This window comes from Daucus carota, chromosome 8 (genome assembly GCF_001625215.2).
Source record: "Daucus carota subsp. sativus chromosome 8, DH1 v3.0, whole genome shotgun sequence".
Classification (NCBI taxonomy): domain Eukaryota; kingdom Viridiplantae; phylum Streptophyta; class Magnoliopsida; order Apiales; family Apiaceae; genus Daucus; species Daucus carota.
In genome coordinates this window covers 8,752,762-8,769,501 of record NC_030388.2, presented here as the reverse complement: position 1 = coordinate 8,769,501, position 16,740 = coordinate 8,752,762, and the positions used below count along the sequence as shown (strand labels likewise).

The 16,740-nt window shown below is 36.7% G+C and overlaps 1 protein-coding gene across 1 annotated transcript; it reads left to right on the top strand.

Moving 5' to 3' along the window:
- The first annotated feature begins 11,948 nt into the window (after positions 1–11,948).
- LOC135148454 (uncharacterized) lies at positions 11,949–16,497 on the top strand. Its single transcript, XM_064083679.1, has 4 exons — positions 11,949–12,079; positions 12,530–14,684; positions 14,784–15,244; positions 16,392–16,497. Exons 1-4 carry the CDS (start codon positions 11,949–11,951, stop codon positions 16,495–16,497), a joined length of 2,853 nt encoding a protein of 950 aa, XP_063939749.1.
- Positions 16,498–16,740: the final 243 nt, after the last annotated feature.

Genomic DNA, 16,740 nt, shown 5'->3' with positions numbered 1-16,740 from the left:
CCACAACATTTATGACATGCATCAAAAGCAGGAACAACAGGAGTATCAGTCATAGTAGTAGGAACATCAATAGATTCTACTCTAACCTTGTTATCAGATTTAAAGTTCTCAGTAGAATGACATCTATTGTTTCTGTTCTTACTATTCACAAAGTTATTAGGCTTGTTGAACTTAGTTCTTTCAGAGTTGACACCTAAACCAGCTTTAGGCAACCTAACATTGCCTTTCACTTTGATTGGTTTCAGGTTTGTCAGAATCTCATCTCTCATCTCATTACTCTCTTTCATTTTAAGGTCTTCCTGTTTTAGTTCATATCTAATGACAACAGGAGTCTCTAAAAGAGGTTCAGCCTCTGAGGTTTTAAACAAAGGTTTAGGGGAATCTTTTAAAACAAAAGGAATCCCTCTCTCCTCAGCACTCTTCTTAAAAGGAGTAATGTTACTAGCCTTACCTACAGATTTGTTATAGTCAAAGCCTATTCCAACAGTTCTCTTGATCTCTTGTTTATCATTAAGTTCTTTGACTATCAAGGAGGCATCCTTAAAGGCTTTACATTTCACTTTCTCTTCGTCTAGCTGAAGTCTTAAAGCAATCTCACCTTTCTCTAGAACTTTGACTTTAGCACATTGTAATCCTAAATCCATAGTCAATTGTTCTATTTTAGGTTTTAATACTTTCATCTCATTCATCTTATAAGCATGAATTTCTAAGACTAAAGTATCAATTTTAAGATTAGCAGCTTTCATCTTTTTAATAGCATCATCTCTTTCAAGTCCTAATTGCATAAACAGTTTAGGGCATGTAGGATCTACCTTAAAGCTTCCAGCAGGAGGAGGTGAAGATGATCCAGCATTAGCCATGAGAGCAACATTCCCAATCTGCTCTTCTTCATCACTATCTGTATCATCCCAGCTTTTCCCTTCTGCTAGATATGATTTGCTCTTGAAGCTTTGACTTCCAGAAGTACCATGATGCTTTCTTACTAAGGCATCATACTTCTGCTTCAGCTCATCATACGAATCCTTTCTCTTTCCTTGAACCTTGGGCTGCTTGCACTCAGTTGCAAAGTGTCCAGGTTCACCACAGTTGAAACATTTGAATTTACTTCTGTCCACCATCCCAGTTTTGTATCCTCCTTTGCTTGTTGAAGATGAATAGCCTCCCTTCTGAAACTTAGTAACAGTAGGTTTGTATTTATAGGAAGGGTTCTTCCGGAATCTCATGTTTCCAAACTTCTTGGCAAACAGGGATAGAGATTGATCTTCTAACTGTTCAAGCTCTTCCATTGTATAGAACTCTTCGTCACCACTGGAAGAAGCAGTCTGACCCATCTCAGGTACAACAAATTCCTGAGTAGTCTTAGAAGGAACAACAACATCCTTCTTCTTTTCTTCCAGTACAGGTGACTCAACAACTAGAGCTCTCGAATGGTTCTGTGTTTTACCCCAGCCATATCTCTGTTTACTCTGAACTTGCTCTAGTTCATAAGTTTTCAAAACTCCGTAGAGTCTTTCCAGAGAAATCTCATTCAGATCTCTGCTTTCCCTGATGGCAGTGATTCTGTGTTCCAGATGTTCCGGAAGGGTTAAGAGAAACTTCATGTTGACCTCTTTCTTGTCGTAGAATTTCCCATTCAGATTTAAATTATTTATCAAATTATTAAGTTTGATAAAAACTTCTGAAATCCCTTCACCGGGATGGGAACCAAACTGTTCATACTGAGCCATCAGTATCTCTTTCTTGTTTTCCCTAACTTCCTTTGAGCCTTCATTGATAATCTCTAACGTATCCCAGATTTGCTTGGCGTTCGTACAATTTACAACAGCATTGTACATCACTGGATCTAGAGATTCAACCAAAATTAGTTGAAGAGCATCATCTAAATTCATCTGTTCACTCTCTTCATCTGTGTACTCAGAAAGTTCTTTCGGAATGATCTGATGAGGTATTAACACACCATCCTCTTCGTGTGCTAATATGACATTCATCGGAGTAGTAACACCTTTGTCCAAAATCCCGATGTATTTTCTGTTCGCAGTGCGGAGGAATAGGAACATGTGCCTCTTCCATAGGTCAAAGTGTTCCTTGCTGAACGGTGGGATTTTAATGCTACTGATCTTTTGTGTACTCATGTTTAAGGATTTGAAGTGAATAGTGTTTGGATGAGATTTGGATTTTTGAAAGAAAAATATTTTAAATCAAAATTAATTTTTGGAATAAAATTAATTCGAATAAAAAATATTTGGACGTTACAGAGTGTGTATAGGATCTGATACGGAAAATGGTATCAACCGCTCTGATGCCAATTGTTAGGTCCAGATACGATTGTAGAAGGGGGGGGGGTTGAATACAATCGATACAAAATAATCGCGGAAGTGAATCTGATTGAATATAACTTGCTAATCAGATTTATGATTAATTAATATAACAATGTTTGAAGTCGTTATATAATTAAAATGGTTCAGTTTTAATGTCCACTAAAGTTCGTAGAATAAATTCGACAGGGTATATTCTAGATTTTAGTGATTAAAACAACCGGGTTATCAAAGCACAGAAAACTGTGGATATAACGATCAAGCAAGTTACGAACAACTTGAAAGCTTTACAAATGCTTTGATTTACAAAGTGATGAACACTTGAGAAATGAAGAAGTGAAGCCATATTTATAGGCAAACCACTTAGATCTAGGTATGACATAGAAAGGAATGACTTTCTAGCTTAGGAATGACTTAAAACAACAAAGCCATGCCAAACAAGGGGAAGGAATGACATTTTAAGAGAAAGCCATACTGAAAAACTCGGTATGACTTAATCAGACTTGGCCACTAAGTCATTCGGTATGACTTTTAACACAAAAGTCATTCTGATTACTTCGGTATGACTTTTTCAAGTCATTTAAATGCAAGTCATACACACAACTGATAAAGCCTGCAGGAGGGACACGGTATGACATTCTAATGTCATACCAGATGAAGTCTGTTGAGAGCAAACGGTATGACTTATCAAGAGAAAGTCATACCGAATGATTTACTCACACAAACAGCCACGGTATGACATTTTAACACATCTCAGGGTAAGTCATTTGGCAGGGCACGGTATGACTTTACTAAATAAAGTCATACCGAGCTAATTGATGCAATAATCAGTTTAAATAATGTATATAAATATTAGATAATCACCCACTTAATTATATTAATTATATACATTCATAAATTAAATCAATTCGAAGGTGAATCAATTTAATTAATAAATTATACAACCAATATAATTATTTGATAAGTGCGATAATTAAATAAATACTTATATAAATATATATCTTCATCGGCAGAGACTTCCGGCAGGATTAAACTTGTAGATCTTTGTCTTGATCAAAGGGCCACTTGTAGTTGATGCAGAATACTTAATTAGAGTAGCTGACACACAAATGTACTGTCTGGTTCATCTGTATCTAGCTGAATTAAATATTCTTTATCAAATAAACATTTGAGATGTGGCTTGTTCGGCGATTCTTTGTCTTCGTAGTTCTTCTTCATTAGTAACAATAGTATGGAATCTTCTGAATAAATAAAGTATTAAAACTTTATACCTTCTGGACTTCTGGACGTGCTACAAAAGATTATTTGTACACTGAGGCTTGAACATATTAATGAACTTCTTCCAGTGGTGTGCAGCAGCATCCTGAAATTCTTCAGACATATAATTTCAATAAATCACTTGACGTTCTTCGTACGGATTCCTTCAACAGTACTTGGTATTTACCTTGCTTTCTTATCAGAGTTGAGTTGGTACCTCTTTAATTACAAAAAGGCTAAACATATGCCTTTCACCTCATACTAAATTATAAATCTATGATCTTTTAACAAATGATAAATAATAATATGTTTGCCCAAATATAATTAAATTAATTAGATGCATTTAATCATTAAAATTTTAAAAAAAAATTCCGGTTTATATTGTTCAAGTGCTTTGACTTCTTTCGTAATTGTGTGGAAATAGAGTATGTACAGCATAGAATATTAAGGATGAACCAATAAGTTAAAATTTATAACAACGATATTAGTTGAACGATATATAGTAGAATTATTAATTTTAGCTCCATTAGTTCAGTTAAATATATGTAACCTAGATTTTTTTGGGTAAAAAGTATTTCGATGCATAATTTGGTTTCAAATTGTTAAATTTTGTTTTTCGCCGTGCATGTATCTTGTTTTCCGAATAACAAAAAAATTAAACGTTAGAAAACCTGAGTTCATTTTATAGGAGTTACCTTATACATTTACTTTAAAAAGAAATTTTCAAATATAAACCGCTTTGACTTGACCTGTATAATAAAACTGTAATAAACTCACCATTAATTCAAACAGTTGGGGAAGCATGGAGTTTTAAATTAGAATTGGTAAAGTAACGCCAATTCTAAACATAATAGTCTTGTTGCAGAAAGGGGAAAGAAGTTACTCGGGCTATAAGAACCCTAACCTCTGTCAAAAGCACGCAGGTAAGAAATTTTAATTTTCCAAAGGTTTGTCTTCTATGCATGCTTGTGTCTGCTAATTGTTCAATCTTTGCATTCTACAGGATGTCCGATAATAGCAAGACAGGTAATCACTCAACCAAGCCACTTTTTGTTTATCTGTAATCTGTGGTAGTTAGTAATATTGCCACTCATTTGTTATTGCAAGCAGCGTCCATATCAATGAAAAAATCAAGGACTGAGAAGTCGTTCATTTGTCGTGTACTTGAAGGGCCAAATAACAATGGGGTTTTGATAAAAAATCTTTCATTTTTTTTACATGATTTGTGATACTAAATCATTCAATTAGTTTGCTGAACCTATGTTTACTTGTTTATATAGAAAATACCTTCTGCTTTTGCTGCTTTTTTTGGTGAGCTTAACTTGAATGTTATTGGCCTGCATTTACCCTTGAAAAATGCTTGGATTGCTCGTTACGTTAGTTCCTCTGAAACAATTGAAGGAATAGAGAGTTTAATGGAATACTATGATGTAAATCCTTGGTATTCTTTTATAGTTAAGTACATAGGAGGTACTGAGTTCGAAGTTGAGATATTTAGTGAGTATGCAGTGGAAGTGGATTATTCACGTAAGGGAAGTAGCAGCGTTCCGAGAAAACCTTGCTTCAACCTCACTGACTTAGAGAAAGAAAAATTAATGGCTAACTATTCTTATAGTACAGCTTCTACATTTGACCCAGACCTTGAGCTTGTCATTACTGAAAATCATGTGGGAAGGAGAACTTGTACAGATGTATATTCGCCATACCAAAATTAGAGCATACAACTATATTGCTTGCTTCTTTAGTAATGCATTGCTTTTTCAGGTATTTAGCAGGGAGGAAGCGGAGGAATTGGGTTTGGATGAAGAAATGGACTGGGTGGAATTTGGTTTTGAATAAACTGTGTGGAGAATCCATTTAAAATGGACAAAAAGGAAATTGCTCTTTCACAGTGAATGGCATGATTTGGTAGAAGATTGTAAATTGGCCATTGGAGACAAATGTCTTGCTGTCAGTACTTTCGCGTATCAGAGGATCAGCCTAGCTGTGTACCACCAAAATCAGGCAACAAATTGTTACCAAAAAGGTATTCTCTACTCATTCATGCGTATAAATGTTTTGAAATAAACAACATTCTTCATTTATATATTTGGCCTTGAAGTTACTTAGGAATTATATATTTGCCCTTGAGGTTAATTAGGATTTAGATATTAGCCCTTGAAGTTATTTAGGATTTATATATTTGGCCTTGAAGTTTTTTAGGATTCATATATTTGGCTTTGAAGTTATTTAGGATTTATATTTGTCCTCCAATAGGTTCTGTTCAGGGAAAGGGATCTCTCAAATGGTTTAAGGTTCTGCATTGGATGAACCTCTTGACGGGAGAAGTGGTAATCACACTGAATAAGTCTTTTGGTAAATTTGGTAATTAAATAAATGCAACAATGGTTAACTTTTATCAATTTTTTTTTTGGGGTAGGAACTTCCTTACGTATTTGCTGATAAGTATGGGTTTGAATTCAAAGATCGGGGTATAATTTATATGCCGGATGGGATGGTATACAGTTGCTACTTATCTCAGCCGGGGAAATTAATCTTTGGTCTTAAGGATTTGCTGAAAAAGTATGAGGTTGAGGCGAACAATACTATGTTCTTTGATTACATTGGAGACTCCACATTCTATGCTTCAATCTATGACTCACATGGTTTGGAAATATTCAATGATCTGCCGTCTAAGCTAGGTTTGATGTCTGTTCTAAACTATATGGCAGCAGATGTATATGTTATATCAGATAGTGATGATAACAAAGGTATGATCAAACAAATTAGCTTCAAATAATCCCATTTTTTTCAACAATTTTATTAAAGGAAAGTATTATGGGTGTAATGCAGGAGGAGAGGTTGCTGCAATGTCGCATACTGCAGAAGTCAATTCACCATGTCAACAGACCTCAGGTATTTTGTATATTAAGATCATCAAAGTTTATGTATTTTGTACTAACGTAATTGAACAACATAATTATTTATGATGCAGAGCAAATTATTGAAGCAAATGCAGACCCTGAAAATGATGAGGGACAGTACAATTTCACAGTGGAGCTGTTGAAATCACATGTTGATAAGAACTACCACGAAGTGGTTAGTAATATCTTTCTGAATGTTTAACAATAACTACAATGTATAAGAGTAAGACGGAATTTTTTTTTTCAGTTTCTACCCAGGGATCTGCTTGGACTCTATAAGAACTGGAAGAAAAGGACAATAGTGACACTAATCATGAATTCCAGAACTTATAGACTGGCCATTCTGAGGAGGCAAAAGACATGTCGGCTTGGTGTTGGATGGAATGAATTCGTATTGGGCAACACACTGGAAGAAGGCCACAAATTGCTATTCACTTACACTGAAAATGCAAGCTTTGCAGTCACTAAGATTGTCTAATTGAATTTTAGAAAGAATGTTGTGATTTCAATTGTCATGTACTTGGATAGCTTCCTTTTCATTCTCAGATTGTTATGCACTTATTTTGTTTGAACCTGCTGAAAACTCTTGTGTATGCTTGGATATTGCATATCTTGAATGAATTTGCAAAGTGTCTACTTTATTTGAATTATTGTCAGTATTTGGTTATATAAAACACTATAATAGAAGTGAAAACATGGAAACATAAGGAAGATACCACAATCAATTAAACAATCTGGGAAGCAGTACATAAACAAACTGGGAAGCAGTACATAAATAAGCACTACTAACAATAAACCAACACCAGCCAAAATTTTATAAAACTAAAGTTATAAATTATATTCAAGCATACTCATACAAACATTCACATAACCAACTACACAACTACTTAGGCAAACCATAGAAAACCTCTTTGTAAACAACATTTTGCGGTATACTGGTAGGAAACCCACGATCATCGTCAATAAAAACTTTCAGACCCGCAGGAGATGTGACATGACTAACAGCTACATAGAACTGACCATGCGTGAAAACCGGCTTCGGAAGAAATAAATCAACAGTTTTCAATGTTACATATTTGATGATGTCACAGGTATCTAACTTGTTTAGTGTGCAGAATCGAATATCAGAGTTTATCTGAAAATCAGAGTTTGACGACTGCCAGCTGGATCAGAGTTTAACTAAGATCAGAGTTTGCAGGCGGCTGATTTTCAGGAGCATATCTGACTAAGTAAGGAAGATAAAGATCAAGAGAGATTGTGCAGATCAGGACAGCAGAAGGATAGCTACTGATTAGATTATTTTAGGAAGCAGATAATTATAAATTAATCAGTAGATATCATGTAACTGTGTATATAAACACAGCTTAGGGTTTACTCTAGAGGAGTTATCAATTGAATATCATTCGTGTAACCTAGCAGCTCTTAGTGATAAGACATAAATCACTAAGAGATTATTTGTAAGTTACTGTGATTTGTGAATAAGAGTTTAGTTGAATTATTCTCTTATACTGGTGTTTTGTTTTTGATTGTGTTCACTATATTATCTTATATAGTGAGTTTATTCGGCCTAACAAGTGGTATCAGAGCCAGCTCTGTTGATATACCTACAGTGAGATCTTAATCACACAATCATGTCTGAGAAATCACAAAACAGTAGATATGAGTCTCTTAGGGTTCCGGTCCTCAGGGCATCTGAATATTCTGTCTGGAAAGTAAGAATGATCATGTTTTTGGAATCTACAGATCCAGAATATCTGGATAGAATTTATGATGGTCCACACATGCTAACAAAGCTCTCTGTTGCAGTGGGAGATGAACCCCAGAAGATGATCCCTAAAGAGAAGAAGGATTATACTCCAGAGGACATCTCATCTATCAGTAAGGATGCAAAGGTGAAGCATCTGTTGCATAGTGCTCTAGACAATGCTATGTCCAATAGAGTAATTGGGTGCAAAACTGCAAAGGAGATATGGGATGCTTTGGAAGTCAGATGTCAAGGAACCAAAGCCATCAAAAAGAACAGAAGAACCATACTCACTCAAGAGTATGAACACTTTGATTCAAAATCTGGTGAATCACTGACTGATCTTTATGACAGATTTGTCAAGCTGCTGAATGACTTGTCTCTTGTGGACAAAGAATATGATTTGGAAGATTCAAATCTCAAATTTCTGCTTGCTCTTCCTGAAAAGTGGGATTTGAAAGTAACCACTATAAGAGACAATCATGATCTTGAAGAGATGTCTCTGGATGAAATCTTTGGAAGGTTGAAAACTCATGAACTTGAAATGGAGCAGAGGAGCAAACGACATGGTGGGAAACCCAAACCAGTTGCTCTAAAAGTTCAAGAAGAATCAACTGTGAAAAGCAAAGGAAAAGCTCATGTCAAAAAGTCTGATACTGAGTCATCAAACTCTGATGTTGACTCAGACTCTGATATGCCTTCAGACTCTGATGACAGTGATACTGAGATGATGCAGCTGGCAGCACTGATGGTAAAAAGCTTCAAGAAGATGGCTTACAAGAACTTCAACAAAGGGAAGAAGTTCTCAACCAAAGACAGAAACTCTGATAGAAAGGTCTTCAAAAAGAATGAAGGCAAAGAAGAAAAATCTGGAAAATCTGATAAGTCTAAGTACACCTGCTTCAATTGTGGAGAGAAAGGCCACTTTGCAACTGAGTGCAAGAAAGCTAAGGAAGAAAAGGAACAGGCCTTTATCACAAAGAAAGGAAGCTGGGCAGACACATCAGAATCAGAGGATGAAGTCAATTATGCCTTGATGGCAAACATGGACAACAGCACTGAGACTGTTGAAACTAAGGTACCTCATTCCACTCTTGCTTTTGATACTGAAGATATAACTGAGTTAAGACTATTCCTTAAAACTCTGCATGTTAGTTATAGAGATCAGACTTTAGAAAATGGAAGACTAAAATCTGAGATCTTAGATGTCAAGAAGAGAAATGATTATCTTGAAAAAGAACTAGTTCAGATGCTAGAAATTCAGAAGGAGAGAGATGACTGTATCTTTGTTAAAAATGAACTTTTAAAGAGAAATGCTTCTCTTGAATCAGAACTAGTTAAGGAAAAAGAGATAATCAGAACTTGGACTAACTCAGGGAAGACTACTCAGAATATCTTGGAAAGTGGAAACTGGAAGAAAGGGTTAGGTTACTCTGATAAAAATGAAGCTGAGTCATATAAACAAGAAACCATTAAAATTGAAAAACCTAGGGTAGTTCCAGTAAGATTTGTTGCAGAATCAAAGACTGATATACCTAAACAGGTTAACATTGGTTTGATGACTCAGAAACAACTTAAGCATAAGCTCAAGGAGGTTAAGAAAGAAAACAAGATTAAGGAACCTAGGAAAAATAGGAATGGAAAGGTTGGAATAAACAAAAGCAACAGTTATATGCCTATTCCAAATGCTCCTAGGAAAACTTGTCATAATTGTGGTAATCCTAATCATCTTGCTTCTTTTTGCAGGAAAAATAAGGACATAAATGCTATGTCTCCAAAATCAGAAGTTAAGACTAGGAATACTAGATTTAGACCAGAGAATCCTTGTTTTCATTGTGGTAGTTTATGGCATTCCATTTACACTTGTAAGGAATACCATAGTTTATATTATGATTATTATGAATTGAAACCTTCTTTGAAGAAAAAGATTGATTCTCCTAGTGCAGCATCTGTTAAAAAGTCTGTTAGCACAAACTCTGATTTAAACTCTGATAAATCTTCCGCTGCTAGTGTTAACAAACTTAACAAGAACAAAGGATCCAAGCAAGTCTGGGTCCTTAAAACTAATCATTAGTTGTGTATGTGATTGCAGGGCAACAGGAAGAACATCCTAGTTCTGGACAGTGGATGCTCAGGACATATGACAGGAAATAAAGCCCTGCTATTAGACTTTGTGGAGAAGGCTGGCCCAAATGTTTCTTATGGAGATGGCAACATAGGGAAAACTTTGGGATATGGCAATATCAATCTTGGAAATGTCATCATTCAATCTGTAGCTCTGGTCTCAGGACTTAAGCACAATCTGCTGAGCATAAGTCAAATCTGTGACAGAGGATATCATGTTGATTTCCTAGAGGAACACTGTGAGGTTATCAGTAAAACCACTGGAAAAGTTGTTCTAAAAGGATACAGACATGGGAACATCTATGAAGCTAAGCTATCTTTAAACTCTGAAAGCTCTGCAATCTGTCTACTTGGCAGAGCCAGTATTGAAGAAAGCTGGAACTGGCACAAGAAATTATCTCACCTGAACTTCAATAATATAAATGAGCTTGTGAAGAAAGATCTTGTGAAAGGACTTCCAAAATCAGTTTTCACTCCAGATGGACTCTGTGATTCCTGTCAGAAAGCAAAACAGAGGAAGTCTTCATTTAAAAGTAAAACTGAGTCCTCAATTCTTGAGCCATATCATCTGCTTCATGTTGATCTTTTTGGACCAGTAAACATAATGTCCATTGCAAAGAAGAGATATACTCTGGTCATTGTTGATGAATTTACCAGATATACATGGGTATAGTGCACTGCTGGTATTAAGCAAATGCATCGAAAATCAAGTTAATTTTTGGGGACTTTTCACATTCTCTGATTACTGGAGAAATACTCTGAGCAAACAAAAGTCTGATAAAGGTTATGACTCACTTACCATGAGAAGTTCCCTTTCAAAAGACAAATGTTGTTCAAAAGAGAAGAAATTGTATACTCTGATCCGTTTTGTAAGAAACTCGGCTTATGAGATGATTAAAACAGTTTCTAAATATCTGATTTTTTCTAATATTATTTGAGAAATTTGACAATCTCTGTGACATTAGAATATTCACGTTAACACACACCTCACTCCACTTCTGTGATTAACAATTTTTTTTGACTTCGAGTAATTTTTGACTGGAGTTAAATAAATATTTGCAAACTCTGAGGAGCAAGTGTCATTTAGACCTTGAATATTTATCTCTCATCATTACAAGATTCCATGATCACTCTTTGATTTGTCATATTATAAGTCATTTATTTAAACTCTGGTCAATGGTCAGCTTCTGATCGAAGTCCGAGTTAAAAAAAATAATTCTTTGGTTGAGTAAATATTAGTCTTTATTATCAAACGGTATAAAATCCTTTTGCATTCTTGAGCGGAGAAAAACACGGTGAATAATTGTATTTTTCTCGGAAATTGGTGCACAGTAATACATGATTACACTCCACCAACACGCTTGTCATGATTACACTCCACTACCACTTACTCTGACCACTGTGGATCTGCCACGTGCCCCACTAACGCAGAAATCAGATTTTCGTGTATACACTCATATATACATCGATTTTGAATTTTTAACTCTTCACTTTTCACACACGATTTTTACTCTCTCTCTCAAACCCTCTTCTCATTTTCTCTCAAACATTTTGTCAAACAACATACCTGCATAACCTCAAACTCTCATTTTCTTTTCAGAACTCATGTCGACAACTGCTTTCGAGTTCAATGGAGCAAAGTTTGTCACCAACAACTACTCAGCCATACTTGATAACGATGAAGCTCCCAAAGAGTTTCATCTTATTCAGGACTTCCTGGCTCACAGTGAGCTAATGTATGCTCTGACTCAGCCGGAGTCCATCTCTCCTTCTTAGGTTCTCACTTTCTGGAGGACAGCAAATTACGATGACGGAGGTGAAAAAGGTTCTCCATCTCTGACCTGCGATTATGAGGGTCAAGAGTATGTTGTTTCACCAGCGACTATCAGGAAGGCTCTTCATCTTCCTGAAGAGAAGAAGTTTGATTCCTCAGTCCCTACTCAAACTCTGAGGGACCTGATGATTTTTCTTGGGTACACAGCAAGTACTGACAAGATGGGAGAACTTAAGCGTCCACATCTCTGCAAGGAGTGGAGCTTCTTCTATGATTGCATCACCAGGGCTTTCGGCAACAAATGCAGCAACTTTGATGCCATCCCCATCTTCAGTCAACAGATTGGGTATTCTCTAATTCATAATCTCAAATTTGATATTGCTACATCTATCTTGAGATTCATTGGTGATAGGAGACAAGAGAATATGAATATAGTCTATTATGCTAGATTCTGTCAGCTTATATTCTCTTATTGCTTTCCTCATGTGCCCATTCCTGAAACTGGTAATGAATTACCCTTTAAGATCACCAAACGTGCTTTTACTGATCTTATTAAGAAGGATAGCAAGAAACCACATGTGCCTGTATTTGCCATTCCTGTGACTGTACAGGATAAATTAAGAGTAGCTTTACCTGATAAGTATTCAGCTCTGTTCTCTGATGAGAATATACCACAGCCTTCACCTTCTACTGTTGATCCAGAACCAGTCCCAACCTCTGGTCCTTCCCAAAAGGGGCCAGTTGTAAAATCTACTCACACACTACCCTCTGGCTCTTCCCAACAAGGGCCAGTTGAAAAATCTTCACCAAAGAGGATTCTCAGGTCCACCAAATCCCCAACCAAACCCTCACCTCCTCCCAGGAAAAGAAGATTTCTACAGAAATTATCAGACTCTGACTCTGATGAAGCACCTCCACCTCCTCCACCAGCAAAGAAACAGAGGAAGAAAATCAAGCCCACCAACATCACTGACCTGACTGTTGAGCCCTCTCAGGCAGAGAATCAAACTCAGGCTATGATTTCATTCTCTGAGCAACCTTCAAGTGCAGAGCCAATTCTGATTGAACCCCTCTCTGCAGTTCCTCTTGAAACTGCAGAAGCTGACAAACAAATGTCAGAAGCACTCTCAGATCAAATTGATCAAACAGCAGGGACTAAGTCTGATGAAGTGTTGAAGTTGAATCAGGAATCTCTGATTCAACATGAAGAAATGCTTGCAGCTGATGCTAAAGTATCAGAAAGAGCTTCTTATGACCCAAGTAAATCAGAAGATGCACAGATAGAGATGGTCTTGCAGCTGATTCAGGACTCCTTGTTTCAACCTGAAGCTTTTGTTGCAGCTCCTGCTCAGGAGATTCCCACAGCTGCAAACTCTGATGCAGCTACTGAAGCTCTAGAGTCCCATACTCTGAGCATTTTTGCTGATGATATTGATGATGAAGATGCACCAGAGGTTACATCCACTCCCATTCAGCCTTCTGGTCTTCCTCTACTAATCTCTGAGCCAGTCAGGGCACCTACACCAGAAAAAGATGATTCCCCAATTCAGGCACTGTCACCAGTTAGGGAATCTTTTCCTGTCAGAGCTCCCTCAGTTCCAAGCTCTACTCTTCCATCCTTTGTGGCTTCCAGAAGGAAAGTCTGTAGCTTATCTTATTATCCAAGGATGTGCAGAGCTACACCTCCAACAATTGAAGCCAGACTCACTTCTATTGAGGCCACCCAGATGTCTATGCAACATATTCTGACAGATTTGAGTGCTTCTGTGGCACAACTGGTACAGGTTCTCACCTCTGCTGATGTCAAAAAGGGGGAGAAAACATCCAAAGACAAATGCAAACCTGATCAGCAAATGAAAAGGAAAAAGCCAGATGATGATGAGGAAGAAAAAGGGGAGATGAGCAAACAGCAAAAGCTGCTGCAGATCAAAGAAACAAAGAAGAACAGTAAAGAAGCAGCAAGCTCTGATAGACCACCCAGAGAATCTCAAAAACAGAAATCCTTGGAATTGACTGTTGTAACTCAAGCTCAGAGTATAAGGAAAGCAGTCAGAGATTCAGATGCTGTATCTAAAGAGATAAATCTTGTGAGCTCTGAGGTGGAAAAGAAGAAAGAAAAATTGGTTGCTGAAGCTGAAAAGTTGATTGAAGCTGGAGACCCTGAGTCTCAGAAATTTTGTCAAACTCTGAAGTTCAGAGGCAAAGAAACCACTCTTTTCTATAAATCTCCCTCCTTGCAAGCAATTGATGAAGCCATGGCAAGGAAAATCTTTGAAAAAGAAAATCCAGGAGTAGATATTGAGGCCATCAGACTTGAAGAAGAAAGATTGGCTGCTGAGAAGAAGAAGATCAGCAAAACAAAATCTGATGAGCAAAGACAGATCACTCATTCCTCTCAGAAACAGAAGATTCCAAAGCAAAAGGGAATAGTAATCATTGAGGTGAACTACACTGACATCAACAGACCAAGAACCAGGTCTCAAACTCAATCTGAGTCTGATGCAGCAGACAATGGGAAGAAACCTGTTGATGGAGTTCCTTCAGTTCCTCCTGTGATAAAGAGATCAGTGATCAAGATAGCATCAGAGAATCCTTCTCAGAGGATGTTAAAGCTGAGCAGAAATGCAAATATAATTACTGATGTATCTGATCAAGTAGAAGAAAAGGAAGCTGGTTTAACCAGAAGAAGAAAGGGTGATGACAGATCAATCTCTAACATGACTTTAACCTCTGACAATGCTCAAGTTAAAGCTTCAGTAACAAAAGAAAAGATTGACAATGCTAAAGTCTCCTGGCTGAAAATAAACTCTGAGAAGATCCAAGATCAGAAGAAAAGGAGTCTCTATGGAAGCCTTGGTACAAGTCTGTACAAGGAAAGCTCAATGCTAACCAGAGTAAGAACTCATGGAACCAGAGGAAAGGAAGCCTATGATACAACTGGTCTAGGTCACAAGAAAGAGAAAATCCAAACAGGCTCAGCAACTACTTTCAGAGATCCTTATCCTCTGACTGAAAAGTTGGGAGATGCTGTCACACAGAAGGATCTAGACAAGGTTGAGTCAGTGCAGATCCTTATGGATACTCATGATGGCACAGGAGACAAGGAGAAAATTGCTATATTTCTGGAGTCTGGCAGAGTTTACAGAATCTCAGAAGCTGATCTGTTGCTGAAATCTCTGAGAGAGCTGGAACATTTTCACTACATGTTGGAGATCAAGAATGAAGCTACTCAGAGATGGTCTGATCTGATGAAGAGGACTATCAGTGAAAAGAGAAGATTTTATGGAGTAAAGTCTGATGAGGAATACATTCCACAAATAGCTCAAGATGATGGTACTGAAATTAGCATGGAAAAGAATAGCTCTGTAATGGAGACTATTGCAAACACCAGAATTTTGAGTTATAACAATGAAGCAGACAGGCCTAGAGTCATTCAGCTTGGAGAAGCCATGAAGAGAAGCAAGGCTAATGCCTTGAGATCAGCTATATACCAGACAGGAGATGAAGATGAAGAGTTAAAGACTGTCAAAGCTCAAATGATACAAACTCTGAAACAAATTGAAGAAGATCTGATTACCAAGTTTGTTAAGGAGAGCTATGGATATAGACTGATTGGATAATTAGTTCTGCTATGTTCTGTAAGTTGTAATTAGTTCTGCCTACTCTGTAAGTGTTAATTTATTTATGCAGATTAGTTACTTCATGCATTTGTCCTTGATTGTTTTTGACATCATCAGTAAATATATAGAACTTGTTCATTCTGTCTAATGCACAAGTTGGGGGAGATTGTTACATATTTGATGATGTCACAGGTATCTAACTTGTTTAGTGTGCAGAATCGAATATCAGAGTTTATCTGGAAATCAGAGTTTGACGACTGCCAGCTGGATCAGAGTTTAACTAAGATCAGAGTTTGCAGGCGGCTGATTTTCAGGAGCATATCTGACTAAGTAAGGAAGATAAAGATCAAGAGAGATTGTGCAGATCAGGACAGCAGAAGGATAGCTACTGATTAGATTATTTTAGGAAGCAGATAATTATAAATTAATCAGTAGATATCATGTAACTGTGTATATAAACACATCTTAGGGTTTACTCTAGAGGAGTTATCAATTGAATATCATTCGTGTAACCTAGCAGCTCTTAGTGATAAGACATAAATCACTAAGAGATTATTTGTAAGTTACTGTGATTTGTGAATAAGAGTTTAGTTGAATTATTCTCTTATACTGGTGTTTTGTTTTTGATTGTGTTCACTATATTATCTTATATAGTGAGTTTATTCGGCCTAACATTCAAAGATTGTCCCTGAGATTTGTTTATTGTCATGGCGTAGCAGATTTGCAAGGGCATTTGCTTCCTCACAAGCTTGAAAGGTAGTACAGAATCACTGGGACTTAATTCCATGCGGGGAATAAAGTGTCGCGTTCCAGCAAATGATCCATAAATTACCTCACACTCTACACAACATTTCAAGCACTTGGTTACGATCATGTTATTTTACACCAACTATGAGAAAGATTGTAGAAGGGGGGGTTGAATACAATCTTTTACAAATTTAAAAGATTCAAGAATAATACACTAAGAACACAGTAAACAGAAAAACACCAAGTATTAAAAATA